Source organism: Furipterus horrens, unplaced genomic scaffold, assembly GCF_987537825.1.
Source record: "Furipterus horrens unplaced genomic scaffold, mFurHor1.1.pri manual_scaffold_6, whole genome shotgun sequence".
NCBI classification, from domain to species: Eukaryota; Metazoa; Chordata; class Mammalia; order Chiroptera; family Furipteridae; genus Furipterus; species Furipterus horrens.
Window position 1 is genome coordinate 42039922 of NW_028327176.1, and position 16504 is coordinate 42056425.

General features: G+C 36.5%; 1 protein-coding gene across 1 annotated transcript in view; it reads right to left on the minus strand.

Annotated features, from left to right (window-relative positions):
* Window positions 1–2627: 2627 nt before the first annotated feature.
* The window catches only part of PUS10 (pseudouridine synthase 10), a 66845-nt gene continuing 52968 nt past the window's right edge, over window positions 2628–16504 (minus strand). Inside the window, exons 12-18 of the mRNA XM_090281345.1 lie at window positions 16332–16388; window positions 15406–15482; window positions 15257–15312; window positions 13642–13759; window positions 9459–9601; window positions 5926–6025; window positions 2628–4115 (exon numbers count right to left, since the gene is read on the minus strand). Coding sequence (XP_090137471.1) covers window positions 4077–4115; window positions 5926–6025; window positions 9459–9601; window positions 13642–13759; window positions 15257–15312; window positions 15406–15482; window positions 16332–16388 — 590 coding nt within the window. The 3' untranslated portion in view covers window positions 2628–4076. The remainder of the gene's footprint in view (window positions 4116–5925; window positions 6026–9458; window positions 9602–13641; window positions 13760–15256; window positions 15313–15405; window positions 15483–16331; window positions 16389–16504) is intronic.

The following is a 16504-nucleotide window of genomic DNA, read 5'->3' on the forward strand; positions in this document are numbered from 1 at the left end:
ATTCTGAAACCTTTACTAAAATTTTGTTGCTATTTGACTTTAAAAATATCAGTTTCTTTGTATTTATACCATCTTCCTCACAGAAAAAGCTAGTTTTGGTTGCTTAGCAACACTAGACATTTTAATGAAACACTATAGCTGAATATACTTGCATATATAACTGTCCTTTGAAATGACAGATAATTTTATAGAGTATTGAAATGCTTTTTCTAAAATTTTTATTCTCTGCCTTCTTGACTTTTTCCTGCCTGTTTCTCTTCCTTCCTGGATAACTGAGGACAAAAGTCATTCGCCAATTCTGAGCAAGGTACAGGTAAGTATTACCACAGTGGGTGAAGGTAGTGGCCCGATGTGGAATTACCGTGTGTGGAGCCTGAGGAGAACATGCGAGGGCAGTAGGGAGGGAAGTCTCAGTAACCTGAAGTGAGGACACAGTGATAGGAGATTGTTTATGAGGGGGACTGATCTATTAAGTAATGTAGTAAAGCTAATTGGAGTTGGATTTCTCACTCTGAGAGAAAGAAATGACAAATATGGAAAGAAAACTAGAATAAGGTTGGAATTGGAAGTACTGGTATAACCCATAATTTCAATATATGTAAAGAAATCCATAGAGGTGCCCTGACCGGTGTGGCTCAGTTGGTTGGGCATTGTCCTGCAAAGCAAAAGGTCATTGGTTTGATTCTTGGTCAGGGCACATGCCTGGGTTGAGGGTTTGATCCCAGGTCAATGTGCATATGGCAACTGACCGATGTTTCTCTCCCTCTCTTTCTCCTTTCCTTCCCCTCTCTCTAAAAATAAATAAAATCTTTAAAAGAAAATACATAGAGGTAAGCATGTATGTGCATATGCCATGAGAGGGCTTAGGAGCAACAATGCCACACTAGCAGCAAGCATACCTAGTGCCCAGATTTTGGTTTCTAAATACCATATTCCACTAAAAAGACACTAGTTCCTCATAGTGAAACAGTCTACTCCAGGGCTCGTATAGATGAAACACAAGATGAGCCTGGAGTGTCTTTCTGTATTAGAAACTAAGAACATTTCTCCAAGAATAATGGGGACATGCCAAAAGGATACAGGACTCAGCTTAATGAGGCAACCACATCAGTACTTAGAAATTAAAATAAAAATGAGTAGCAAATTATAACCTATCGAATAAAACAGGAAGCCATGAATCCACAAGAAGGGAAAGCTCTGCCTAATCTAGAAGCTAGTTCTATGGAATGCCAACCAATAAATGTTAAAAGAATTAGAAAATCACTTGGAATTTGACAATCATTGTGGTAATAATTGATTCAGTTGAAAATCCTCAATGAATGCTAATACTGGTAAATGAAAGTTGGATGGTCTCTTATATTTATTAATCAAAGGGGAAAAAAAAAGAGTGTAAGGGCTTGCCAGGCACTACCTTTATTAACTGATCAAAGCCCAAATCATTGGTAATTGCACAAATTAAAATTGTGTGACACTTGATAAGATACAAGAAGAAAATACCATCTCTTCTGTTATTCTTGCTAAAAAGGTACAATCTGAATCAATGAAACATCAGGCAAACTCTTAACAGAGGAACAAGCTACAAAATAACTGGACTGAAATTTCCCAAGTGTTAAAAGTAAGGAAAGTTAAGGGAAGAGGAACTGTTTCAGATTGGTGGAGACTAAAGAGACAACTAAATGCAAAGTGTAATCCCTTGACTATGTAATATCATGTTAACTCCTGATCTTGATAATTATATTGTAGTGAATGAAGTAGAACAATGTTGTTGTTTGTAGGAATTACACACTAATGTATTCAGGGTGATAGGCCACAGCTGGCTCAATGGTTCAGGAAAAAAAGTTTCTTTGCACTTTTCTTGCAAAATTTGAAATTATTTCAAAATGAAAAATATATAAGTATCATAAAAGTAATACTTTTCATAATAAAGAAGGGTACCACTTAAAAAAAATCAACTCAGAAAAGCTTATATCAAAGTTCATTCTCTTATGTAGACTTAAAAATCAAAGAATAAAGTTCGAAAAGAAAATATCTACCCAAGTAAGATGTTTTTCTCTTTGGAAATGGAAATTTAACTTCTAACTTTATTTTGCATAATTTTTAAATTAATCAGTTTAAGAAATCTTTCATTTTCCCAACTTCTGTTTATTTATTTTTACTTTTCCAGGTATTTGGAGATGGTGTTTTTCCTAAACTAAACCAAAGACTATATTTGGGACAGAGATGTTAAGAAGTACAGATGAATGACCCTTTCTCTGTTATTGAAAAGACTTAATTTAACAAAGCTGTAAGAGATCACAAAACTAATTTTAAAATGTTTATAGGCAAAAGTGAAACTATAATACTTTGATTACTTAATGTTATGAGTTCTGCATAAACAAAGATCTACATTAATTTTCCTTATGTCTCATAATTCTATGAACATTTGGAATAAGAACTTACAACTAAAGTTTACTCTTTTCTTGAAATTTTTCATAACTGCAGGGATAGAAATTTAAGAAGTAGAAGTCTTTAATTTAAACTGGCTAAGGAAGTTCTTAAATCTCTTTTGTAGCATAATTTCCCCAGAAACCAAGAAACATTCACACAAAAGTTCTTACCTTTTATCAAGTTAATTTTATTATCTCTTTCTCATTTTCTGGCACTGAAAATAGTGAAAAAAAAAGTTTGCTATTATTCACATAATGAAATTTCATGTCTAAACCATTTTCCTGATGCTGGAGTAAATAATACATCTTAGTATCTGGGAATTATGTTTAATGTAGAGAGGGAAACTGAGTAATCCAATACTATCCCAAGTCACACATGTTCTAAAATAAGCTCAGATAGTTGAATAAGCATGACAAATTACACAAGTATGAAATTTTAATGAGACTCCTTTCTGAAAGTTTTCTCTTAATGGCTTGGCCATTTTCTTCAGTTTTTGCTTATTTAATGTTTTTCCTCTTCATAGTACCAACTGATGATTAACTTACTAACAAATGGTAATCATGAGACCATATGAAATACACTTGGGTCATTTTTGGGTAAGCTCCTTGATTTGGCATCTAAATTCCAAAAGTCAGTTCTCATGGTTATGTGCATGTAAATGACTGCCCCCTTTACACAGTATGTGCTCAATGAAAAGGTTTATTAGAAAGGACCTATAGACCAGGAAATTTAAGTTATAGTCTTGGATATGAAAGTAACAATTTAGATAAATTATTTAACTTCTATTCTTTGGTTTTCATATTTATAAAATGGTGATGATGATATCCTATCTATCTGGTGAGGATGTTTGAGGTTCGATAATATGTTGAAGCACTCTGGAATAATATCAGCTTCCCTTTGTTGGGCAATCTCAATTTTTCAAAATCTTATCCCTGGCTTTGAAGTTATTGAAGGCACTTGTGTCTCCTTATTTAAAGATTTATTAAAGTCACTTACCATGGTATGCCTCGATTCCTAAGGTTTTACTTTCCCTCCCCAGGAAAGGTATTGACAATTTTAGATTGTCAAAATAGTAACTTGAAGCCATTAATATTTGTGATAAATCACACCAAAAGCACTTCTATTGGTAAAAGCTTGCTAGAAGCTTACTGGGAAAAACATTAATGGTGTCAGATTTGCATTTGATATCTTATTATAAGATACTGTGCTGCATAAATACAGGTATAGCTTATTAACATCATTTAAAAAATTGAGAGCATGATTTTAAAGGTGGTATTTCTCTTGTGAAGGGAAGTTTTTGCTGGAAGAAATCACAGCTTCTTAAGATTATCAGAGAATGTATCTGGTTTGTGTACCTCTCTAAAAAAAAGAATTAAGATAGAGAATGGTTTCATTAATCATAGTTTGGTTTGTGGGGGTTGGAGAGGGAACAAGAAAAATCATAAGATATCTTTAGGACAATGTAACACACAATATACACATGCTGTATGCGGATCCTGAGATGTTACAAATTTAAAAATAAATAGATCAACATGATCAAATAGTTTCCAAGACACCGTCATGGTGGGTAAACAGCCATTGTACAGTGTATGCTGAATGGACGTCCACGTCGTGCCACGAAAACCCAACTCTGTTTCCAAATTTGAAAGCTAGTCATCCAGGGCAGGGGGCCAGTCAACATCTACAGACTAGAAGGAAGAAAACAAGTCATTAAAACATATTACTGTTCTAGGAAGCATTTGCTGATAATGCTGTATAAATTTAACACTTCTAATATATTATAAAAGAAGAAACCGCATTTGAAGAAAACAGCCAATGAATACAATTTAACACTCTAAACTCCATTCTAGCACTTGGGATTCGTAGGCCTGCAGTCTGTTGCTGAATTTATTGAGTATTTGGTTACTCAGCTGGTTATTAATTGTGCCTTTTGACTGATAAGAGACAAGAGTACCTTTAAAATGTTTTAATGTTGTTTATGGTTAAAGTAGCAAACATTCAGGTGGCAACACCAACTTTCCCTCTGAAATCTCAGCAACTTTTATTTGTATGACCATTTTCATTTTCCCATATTTCTGTTTGCTGTAATCTAGTTCTTGAGAAACAAAACCTAATGAAATTACAGTACCAGACTATTTTGTGCCATGTTCCAAGGCTTAGAAGTATTAAATTGCACCTCATCTTAACTACCCTGGAGGGCCTAATTTAGGAAAAAGGTTTTTTTTAACCCACTGTACCTGCGTTGTTTGAAATGTACAGTTTAAAACTTGAGGTGATTTGCTAAAAATGATTTTTAACTTGATCAGTGAGTCACCTCACATACCAGATTCAGAAAAATTTTATTAGAAAAGCCCAGGTAACTATTTCACACATGCTTGTGTATATTTTATAAATTCCATGAAAATATACCTAACACCCATATATACGTTAATGGGTGGTTTCTCAAGCCTGAAAACTAAACATTACTGATCATCATCATCATGTGTTGAGGGCAGGGGAGGGTAGGCATGTTGTCATGTTGAAAAAGCTCTACAGGTGATTCTAATGGATAATCAGGGCCAAGAAACACTGGCTCGTGACTCTGACACTCCTAACTTGTTCTTAGAAGTAAGGTAAAGAAGACGAATGCAACTGGGCTTTTCTTTAACAGAAGGGCATCTTCGTCCAAATGACATTCTCACTGAGGAAGCAACCAAAAGCCCGGAAGATGCTATCGCTGGCTGAGCTGTGTAAGATCTAACCTGAAAGCTCTCAAGAGAATGGCTGGTGAGGTCATTACGCTCCAGTGATCACTGCATTACCATAGCTGCTTTTACACTGGGCAATGATACCCACTTCTTTTAATGGGTACAATTCCAAGTACGAAATTTCAATTCCTCCTAAAACTTTAGTTGTGAGGGTGGGGTGAGGCCCTATTCCTAATGGGAGCACAACTTGGACTTAATACCTACTGATGTTCAAATGAGAAAAATATTTATGGAGAACTTCCTGAAAGATCCATTCCATCCATTCTTCTAATTACTTATGAATGTAACCTTGTTCCAATTCAGATTATAAGAGTGGAGAATTTGGACCACATCCTACGGGGCCATAGAACTGCTTTTATTAATAACCATTGGTTCATCACATTTTCTATATGTCTTTAATTCGTTATAGGCTGCCTCAAATTCTTTATAAGACAAAGCTGGTATGGGAGTGAACTATAGAGTCCAAAGGATATAGGAAGGGCATTTACAACTTCATTTCCTTGCTTGGTTTAAGGATTTAGATCTCATGCCATACATAAAGAAAAATTAATAAATTAGCTATATATTTGCAAGGATCATAAATAAGAATTAAAAACAAAAAAGACAGACCTTGTAATATAATGCTACTGTGAGATTTTTACCATTTTCAAACACCTCTTAAAGTGAGTAGTAGTATTTGGCTTAATGCCAAAAAAAAGCATACAGTTGAATTCAAGGTGCAAATGGGCATTTCCACAATAAAATGATTTACCTCAACATCCAGCTCAAGAATATCTGCAGTCACATTCATCAGAGAGCCAATGTTCGGCTTGGTTCTCCCAAAGTCTCCATGCACAAACTCTTTAATGTAGCTGGGGTTTGTTAAGGAAAATTAAGATCCACGCAATACCAATTGTTTGGTGAGATTTGATAGGTGAAAGGGAAATAACAAAAGTAGAAATGTTACAAAAGAGAGGTTATTTCTGAGCTGTGACTTGTGACGGCTGTCTTAGAAAATAAGCTATGGCAAACTGGTTCCAATAAGCCTGGCAGCCAATGTCAGGATCTGGGACTTGTGTTTACATCAAACTTACCAAGAGTCACTATTTCTTTTTTCTTTAGCTCATCTCCAAGTGCCAAGGTTTGGATATGGATTTTCGAAATAAACTGTAGAGAAATGCTATATATATTGAGTTGGCCAAAAAGTTTGCTTTTTTTCTGTAAGATGGCTCTAGTAGCACTTAGTCGTTTTTAACTTCATTTGAAACAATTTTGTTAGATTGTATTGTGACAGCTGTCATATCACCATGCATTTAAAAAAAAAAGCTTATCAAACTTGGTGAATTTTTGTGCAGCCATTTCAATACTGAAGATGGAAGAAGATACACAACATTTTTGGCATATTATGCTTTATTATTTCAAGAAAGGTAAAAATAGAACTGAAACACAGAAAAAGATTTGTGCAGTGTATGGAGAAGGTCCGTGACTGATGGAATGTGTCAAAAGTGGTTTGTGAAGTTTTGTGCTAGAGAGTTCTCTCTGGATGATGCTCCATGGTCGGGTAGACCAGTTGAAGTTGATAGTGATCAAATAGAGGCATTAAGAACAATCAATGTTCTACCATGTGTGAGATAGCTGACATACTCAAAATATTCAAATCAATAAAGTTACTGGTGAAAATGAAAAATGTGCCTTTTATCTTTTGGAAAAATATAAATGAACTTTTTGGCCCACCCAATATATACATACATTTTAAATCTCAGCTATTTCTTCTTTGCTACAACCTCCATTTTGACATCTTTTTTGTCCCATTTTTCGATAATGGCAGCTGGTATCTGCCAGATGATACACCTCCTGTCCCAAATGACCTTCATGATGGCTTTCCTTGTAACCTGACCCAGCAACACAATGACAATAGGATGGGAGGGACAATTAAACAATTTACTCCGATCAAGGCCTTTCAGAAGGATTATCAGAGGACCTAAATTCTAGTTGTTTGGCAAACATGGTTAGCAAGAGGATTAAGTAAATGCTCTCTCCTTTTTCAAAGGGATGACTTTGTGTTTCACTCACAGGTCTTCAAATTTTGAAGTCAGTGACTAATCCTGTAACTAGTTACCAATAAGATTATATTAACATTCCTTACACAGGACCCTACTACAGCCTTGATGATCTTTATCTGAAAGACGTGTTTTTGCTAGCATTCAGTAAAAATTCATTCACCGTTATGTTGGGGCCTATTAACCAGCACTCAGTATAAAACTTTAATATAATTTGAAAAGGAAAAATAAGTTTGTTCTCAGATGATGAATATAAAATTAACACCATAATATGCTAATATATCCTCCTTACTTTCTGAAAGCTTGTTCACTCTACTTTCACCAAATGTTTTGACTCAAGCATAAGACATGTAATTATCTAGTCACTGTCTCCTTTGCTAAACTCATAATTTCTTAATAACTATCATTCTTCTTTTCTCACTATCTTTAGAGAATGCTACTTCTGAGTAGAGTGATGAGGGGAGATGACCAAAAAGCCACCTAAAACCAATTATAAGGTCCAGAATGTGTCTTAATCATACCAAGAGGAACAAGGTATAAATGAAATGAACTAGTTCAGTGTACTGAGCAATATATGTGAAAAATTCCCACCCTTCTGTGTATAACCACATGGTATCTAAAGCTTTACCAGTCTCTCTTGGCTAATGGCTTAAATTACATGTATTGTGTACACGGCTGGTTGTAAAAATATTTCAATGAGATTGAAAAGATAATAGTTTCTACAAAATACAACTGCATTTCTCCCTATCATACCAAAACTAAAACTGGGATAAGGAAAAAAGGATTAAAAATATCTGTAATTTCTTTGAAATTCCATCCAGATTTCATCTATAATAGACAGATGTTCTTCAAACAACAAAGATACAAAAATCTTCCCACTGCAGTCTAAGTAAATCATCCCTTATTCTAAATGGTAAAAATTTGGGAGATTTTAGAAGTTACCCACACCTGTTTTCCAGGGGGAAATCCTGGTCACTCCTGAGGTGGAATAGGGGAGACAGAGAGGTGAGGAGGTTGGTGGGGAAGGAAAGGCAGACTAATAACATATAATGAGAATGCTACTTGTGATTAAAACTTGACATTTTCCCCCCTTAATCCATAAATACATCATTAGTTTTATACTAGTTAGAAGACATTTTGTCACTTCATGCTATTGGTTCACAAAAATATATAAAACCAAGAAACAAATAAAAACTAGTAGCAACTATGAAAAGCAAACTAAAGCTAGGACTACAGCAGCTAATATTTTTTAAGCAGCAACTCAGCCCTGATACAAAACCATGCAAGGCAGGGTAGATTATCAACAAGTGATCAGCCTGGACTATTTTTTTGTTAAGGGCCAAATAAAGATCATTATGTAAAGTAGGGCCACTCCCATCCACTATCAGTGTTTAATCACCTGGGGCAAATGCTCAGAAAAGTTGAAGGAACCCAATGTGGTCATGAATACGTGACTGGCAAAATGTGTAGACAGTCCTGGCCAGGGGCTCAGTTGGTTGGGCATCGTCCCGTGTACTAAAAGGTTGCAGGTTAGATTCCCAGTCAAGGCACATGTCTAGGTTGTGAGTTCAATCCCTGGTCAGGCAGAGGCGGATTAAGGTTGGTTGAGGCCCCGGGTGCAGAAGAAAATATTGGGCCCCTTAAAAAAAAGAGGCAGGGAAAATAAAAATACATGTTAACCATATTTTATGCAGCATAGTAATGAAACCAAACTTGGTGTCATTAGAAAAAAGTGTAAAGTTGGGGTTTTGTGGGGCCCTTCAGAAGTCCAGGCCCAGGGCGCGTGCCCGGTGTGCCTGCCTTTAAATCCGCCTCTGTCAGGGCATGTACAGGAGGCAACCAATAGCTGTTTCTCTCTAGCACTGACATTTCTCTCTCCCTTCCTTTCTAAAATCAACAACAACAAAATATCCTCAAGTGAGGATTTTTTAAAATGTGTAAAGACAGCAAAAGAATCAATCAAGTGTTTCATGAGTACCTACTATGGGTTCAGCCTTGTGTAAGACAGTAAATATTTTAAAAATCCCATTGAACAGACTGCTCCCTCGTGGTTTAAAACTCATTTTGAAAAATACAAATTTAATGGGAAGAAAACACTCAAACCAAAAAAAAAAAAAAAAATTCTCCAACTTAATCCTTTCCCTACTACCCTCCTAAATCAAGTTGAGCCAGTTTTTTAGGGCAGCATGAGCTCTTCTAAAACGGTTCTGGTTGGAGTACTGCTGTTTGGAAGCTGAAAGGATACGTTCCAGCTTGGGTCTTCAGATAGAGGCGGAAATGATGCTCATCCACAAAGCATGTCTCCATGGAGTGAATGATACGAGTTCTAACAGCCAGGGGCCTCCGGTGAAGAACCCGGAGAGGCGTTTTCTGGTCAATCTTTAAGTCCTAGAGGAGGATATGATACAAAACTACGGAGTCAATTTTGCTGCCCATGGAAGCTTGTCTTGGCACCTCCTTTGTCATCCATGGCTCCCAACAGATGTTTTCTTTAGAGAACCGCATCATCTATCGCCGTCAGGGTAGAAACTAATACTATAATAAATTGAATACTCTAAGGTTCACACTCTGTGGGACTTCTCATAACCTAGTCCATAATTGCTTTCTGGGCCCCAGTAAACCATTAAAATAAAGGCTTCGAGGTAAGCGTTATCCGAAGTCTCTTTTGCTCTAATATTTAACAAATTGATTAGGACCCTGGAGTACTATCCTGCTCATTGCTTTAACAGCTCTTCTAAAAGACATGTTCTTACTGGTTTATTCTAACCCAACAAACTAACCTAATAGTGAGGGTTTCAGGCTGAGGTGAGAAATAGGTTTTGGAAGGTGGGACATTGGCGTCACTTGTGCGTACAGACAGTGTACATGTTTTAGGGGGAGCCATATGCCTGCTCACAGGGTTAGCTTTTTGCTGCATTGAAGGATATATATGGAAAATTAGCAATTGCCTCACAGCTTTAGGGTAGTATTCCACTATAATTATAAGTAAGTGTGTACAATAAGCCAGGACCTCTCAATATTTGTTAGCCCAGTTCAAGTTACTCGAGAATAATAATACTGCAAGTCATTTTATAATTCAGAATTTTTTTAGGGATCCAGGCTTATTTTTCTCACAATCGGAGATTTCCTTTTATGCCACAAGATATAGATTAAGAAATAGAGGTTAGTATTGTACAAGGCAAACTACAAGTTTTAAAAATAGATATTGGGTATAACCAGAAATGTGGGTTCCTAAGAACTTTTAATCCTCTGCAATTCTTGTTGGAACAACTTCTTTCTAATTTATATGATCAGTGAGCGCCAGAAGCCATATGAAGAAATATTTCTGTCTGGTCTCCTCTCTGTCAAGTTCTCCATGAAGAGAGAAAGAACAAGTTCTGACAAGAACTGCACTTGAAATGGTGTGACTGCTTTTATCAGAACAGTGAGTCAATGGCCCCTCCTAACTCACAGGTTTTTTTTTTCTATTTTAATTTTAATTTTTTCCAATTACAGTTGACGGTCAATATTATGTTAGTGTCAGGTGTACAGCACAGTGTTTAGATATTTATCTAACTTATGAATTGATCCCCCAATAAGTCTACTACCTACCCACTTGGCACCATACAGTTATTACAATATTATTGACTATATTCCTCTACGCTGTACTTTATATTCCCGTGACTAACTCATGGGTTTTATGATTCTATAATTCTTCAATTTTAACAGCACTTTTTCTGATGAGATAAGCTCTCTTCATAAGGTTTGATATTTCTCTAGCCAATAAGAGCAAAAGGACAAGACTGAACTTTTAGGGAATCTGTAAAACTATGGCCTCTACTTGAGAGTACAGAAACAGCTGGCCTTTAAATGAGTGACTATCAGAGGAGTGCTCATCTCCTGTTTCCTCTATGTCTAGTCACTCCCAGAACTTTGACCCATGAGCCAGTCAAAGGAAGTACTAACTGAGCTAGCAGACCCGCCACTGCTTCTAAAACAACACTCAGATCAGCACATTCTCATGTGTCTACGTCGGTCTGATTGTTTTTAGCAGGCAAAAAGAAACCAAATCATCTACTCGAACATTGCACTCTGAGGTTCCCATACTGCTGAATTTTCAGAAAGACAGATAAACACACACAAATGATTGTTTTCCCTTCGGAAGTTGATTACCCTTAAAAGAGAGGAGAAGAGTAATACATTTGAATACACAGGAATATTTGAAAACTGTTTTAACCCTAACACTTAAATTATCAGAAGTCAAACAGTGTTTAGTCTCAACAGTCCACGTGAGTTGTGGACCATTAAAATAGACCCTTTTACTACTTAGGCTGTACCTATAAAACGCACCTTTCAGCACTATTTCTGAGTTAGCTCTATAGCTGCCTCCAAACTTTGAATCTATTTTTTAAATAAGTTTATTTTTCCTAAGGCATTCTGAATGACTTGTACATATGTGACAAAAAAGAGGTTTAAAATTGTTTTGCAATCTTAAAAAAATCTATTTATAGTGTAACTATCATCCTAGATAATTGGGCCAAAAGGGCTTAGATACAGAATCACCAAACCTGAGACCTGGAGGGCCCCCAGGGATGATCTGGTCCATCCCTCGTTTTATAGATGATCTTCTATAAGCAGGTGTATGTTTTCACCAAAACGTTCATACTCTAAACTTTATTCTGCACTTCACTTTTTTTCTCATAATGTCATGGGTGTTCCTGCAAGTTGTAGATGTAGACCTACCTTTATCTTTTTTCTATTTTAGGTTTTTTATATAGTTGTGTCCTATTCCAACTTGTTCTACCATTTCCTTATGCAAGAAAATTCGTTTTGTTTCCAGTTTGTTATTGTTGATTTTGCAACTGTGAACAAAGTCAATAAACATCCTTGTACACATATCCTTATGCACTGGGGTTTTATTTCTTCAGGATAGACCACAGGTAGTAGAAGTGCTGCGTAGAAAACCAGTGTATTTTAAATTTTTAACAGTCATCGACACATTGTTTTCCCAAAAGGCTGAAACACCTTACATTTCTACCGAATGTAGGCAACTAGCGTTCTCCTCTGTTCCAACCAGTAGGTATTATTGGTCTCAGAGGAATAAAGTGATGGTTTTATTATTTCTTCAATATGGAGGTGGGACATCTTTTCAAATGATTCTTGGCCATCTGAAGTTGCTCTTTTTCAGCTCCTTGTTCATATCCTTAATTTATTTTTCTCTATTAGGCATTTGTATTTTCATAAGTATAAATCCTATTTATGGTATCTTTTGCCAACTTGTTTTCTACATAGTCATATATATGTGTATACATACACACCTGTGCATATGGATTTAAGTCACAGTGTATCATCCTCTACACATGTAGCTTGTTCTTCTTCCCTTGCCATTTGTCAGGGACATTTTCAGCTTTGTCAGTAAATATTCATCTACCACATAATTTCTAACAGCTGGCTAGTAATACTAGTCCATCATACAGATGGGCCATAAGATTAAACCAATCTCCTCTAGTAGGTCATCTAGATTATTACAAAATACTGCCCATTTAAACAATGTTCTGATAACTCTATATGAACATCTTTGAAAGATGGGAAGAAATATTCAAACTAACAGGCAGACCCTCTATAATGACATGTTCATGTGAAGGAAAACCTAGCATGTGCCAAAAAATTTGTGTTCTACATATTATCCTGTTTTATTTACTTATAACATGTTTTATGTATGGATTTAATCTCAGTTATCAATTCTATTAGATAAATCCTATTTTATATTTCTTTTACACAGATGGCCAAATAAAATAGTAGCATTGTCAAGTGTTTTCTATGTGTCAAGTATTGTTCTAAGTGATTTTTGTGACTAAACTCATTTAATTCTTCTAATTTTATAGATGGAGAAATTGAAGAGGCTAAGTAACATGTCCAAAATCATACAATTAAGAAATACAGGCCCAGGATTCACACCGCAGCAATTTGTCCTTAGAGGCAGGCTCTTAATCACTAGCAAGACTGTTTCTCAGATGGTCCTGACCAGTGCAGCTCAGTTGATTGGGCATCACCCCGCAGAGAAAACAGTCACCAGTTCTATTCCAGGTTAGGGCGCATGCCTGGGTTGCAGGCTCAGTCCTGGTCAGGGCCTGGTCAGGGCCTAGTCAGAGCATGTACGAGAGGCAACTGATTGATGTTTCTCACCCTCTCTTTCTCATTCTTTTCCCCTCTCTCTAAAAATAAATAAATACAATCTTAAAAAAATAAAATAAAGTAACTGCCTCTCAGATGAGTTAGATAAATTGCCCACTCATTCAACTAGTAAATGGCAGAACCAGGATTTCAAAACAGGTCTCATGGTCCCCAATACCCATGCTCTATGACTTGCTGGTAATAAACCAGGTGACAAAGGAGTCTTTTATAGGCAGTAAAAAAATGAAATAAAAAGAGTTAGGGCACTTAACTACCTTTATATCATTTAGGAATTCAATGTCTTTCTTCTGTATTGCTTTATTTGTCCATATTAAGGCACTATAGGTCTTGGTCTTTTCTTCTTCACCTTCTTTCATATGTCCTATTGCTTCTCTAAACAAAAACAATAAAACAAAGTTTGGTTGAATACATAAAATGCACACAAGCATGGGCAACAGCAGACCCTCCATATCACCCTGCCCAGGCTCTGTAGCTTCAGCTCCACTGGAGAGGACACTCCAGCGTCATCGCAAGATGTCAATTCAACACGGGAGGAGACAGATGCCGTGTCACTCCCGTGTCGGACTGCACAGCCATTCTCGGCGGTGCAGATAGACTCTTAAGAAGCTACACCATCGTCTCTTGAGACGGACGGCTGCCGACGACGACGACGACACAAGCTTTGCCCCAAACTTCCCTTTCTTTCAAAATAGGTCTGTTGAGATACAGTTCACATACAATCCCCCTCCTGTTTAACTGTACAATTCAGTGATTTCTAGTATGCTTACAGAGTTGTGCAGCTAGCACCACAATCTAATTTTAGAATACAGTAGTCCCTCTCTATATCATGGTTCATTTACATGGCCTCTCTGTATCGCGGGATTTTTAAAAATATTATATTATTTATCGCAGATTTTTCGCTATATCGCGGGATTTTGCGGTACTGTATACGTATGTTGTTAAAGTTACGTAGGTTTAAGAGTATAGAATAAATGTAAGGTTCTAACTTCGGGGGGGGGGTCTGGAACGTAATGCCTGCGATAAGTGAGGGAATACTGTACTTAAATCACTCCCAGAAGAAACTCCATACCTTTTCACTTCCCATTTCTCATTTCCCTAGTCCTTGGCAACCATTAATTGACTGTCTATCTCTGTAGATTTCCCTACTCTGAAGATTTCATGTAAAATGGAATCATACAGTATGTGGTGTTTGGTGTCTGGTTTCTTTCACTTCATAATGTTCTCAAGCTTCATCATGTTGTAGCATGTATTAGTACTTCCTTCTTCTTTTCCCCTTCATTCCTTGTTATTACTGAATAATATTCCATTGTATTGTGGATATAACACATTTTGTTTATCTATGGGCCTTTTGTTTTGCTCTTATGAATAACACTACCATGAACATCCATGTAGATTTTTTGTGTAGATGTACATTTTCATTTATCTCGGATATATATCTAGAAGTAGAATTGCTGGGTCATACATTAACATTTGGAGAAACCGCCAAACTGTTTTTCCAAACTGGCTGCATTTACAATCCCATAGCAAGGTAGGAAGGTTCCAATTTCCCCGTATTCTTGCCATTTGCTTTTTTCCATCTTTTTGAATACAGTCATCCCAGTAAGTGTGAAGTTGGATCTTGTGGTTTTGATTTGCATTTCCCTAATTATTTATGGTATTAAGCATTTTTAAATGTATTCATTGGTTTATTTGTATATCCTCTTTGGAAACATGTCCACTCAACAATCTCCCTATTATTAATTGGGTTGTTTTCTTATAACTGAGTTTGTAAGAGTTCTTTATATATTTTGGATATAATTCCCTTATCAGATACATGATCTACAACTGAAACTTCCCATTTGAAATTATTTCCAGTGAGCCTACCCTTACCTTGTAACAAGCTGCAAGTCACGGACTTGGATTTTGTTAGACGAGTTATTAATTTTCTGTAGTAGCAGAAAAAGAAAAACAATTAGCAATTCTCAGTCAGTTACAGTGTTGCAGAAACAGGACGATTTCCATGTCATGAAGTGGTTTACCTGCTGAAGTTCCTTAATTTCTTGTGAAGTGAAATGTACTCTATGAGGATTCACCAGCTCAATTGCAAAGGGCCTTCCTGGCAGCACACACCCCGCCATGAAACAGAAACGTGTTGATGGAGTTAACATTCGGGCTAATGCAAGAGGGTTAGGAGGTGTGAAAAAGCGAGTTGAGCTCTAGAGGACTGAAAGTTTAGCTGCATCTGGGGGAGGGGAGAACGTGTGAAAGAATCTAGGGACTTGTGGGGGGCTGCTAAACCCCAGTACAGGCAATATGTGAAAGTGACTGCTTTCCCAAAGGTCCATGAACAAGCCTGTGTTAATTACAAAATAAAATCTAAATAACCGCTAATTGACTTGGTTACACTAGTGTGACGTTGTCACAGGCAGTGATGTCCAGGTATAGCAAGCTGAAATCCATCTTCCTAGCCTAATCCACTAGTGAAACAGAAAAGCTGTGACTCTATGACTGGAAGGAACTCTAAATCTCAATAGCTCGGAATTAACTCTCTCATCTTTCTTGTAATGCAACAATGTAAAATAAGAGAAATGAAGGATAAAAGACCAGAATCACTTTAATAAATGAAGATGTCCATTTTAAAAACTGTATTGATCCTGCTGAAATGTTATTAAATGGAGTAATTAATAATCAGACTTTTGGGAGAAAATCAGGCACCTCCTTGTTAATGCACATAAGTCCCTTTTAACCTATAGGCATGCAATAAAAACGGGCTCTGAAGAAATGATTACTATTAAAACATAATAATCATATAATTTACAGAGGTAGCTCCATAATCCACAAAACTTTCTCACTTGGAGAGAAGCTCTGGGCTCTGCCCACTTTGGTTTTGAGTAAGTGACTATAGTCTGAAAAGGATGATAATCTGAAAGTTAATTCTAGTCGAGTGATGCTGTCGCAATCTTACCATTTCCTAATGTTCTCACATCAACATCTTCTCTACCAGAGGATGAAAAATTAAAACCTTTGGAAAGCAGATAAAGAAAAAAACAAAATCAAAATGAAATCTTAGATTTTCATTCCTCCCCGTTGGTAGAAACCCAATTTGTCTCGAACAATTTCCAGGAGAGTCCCAAAGGA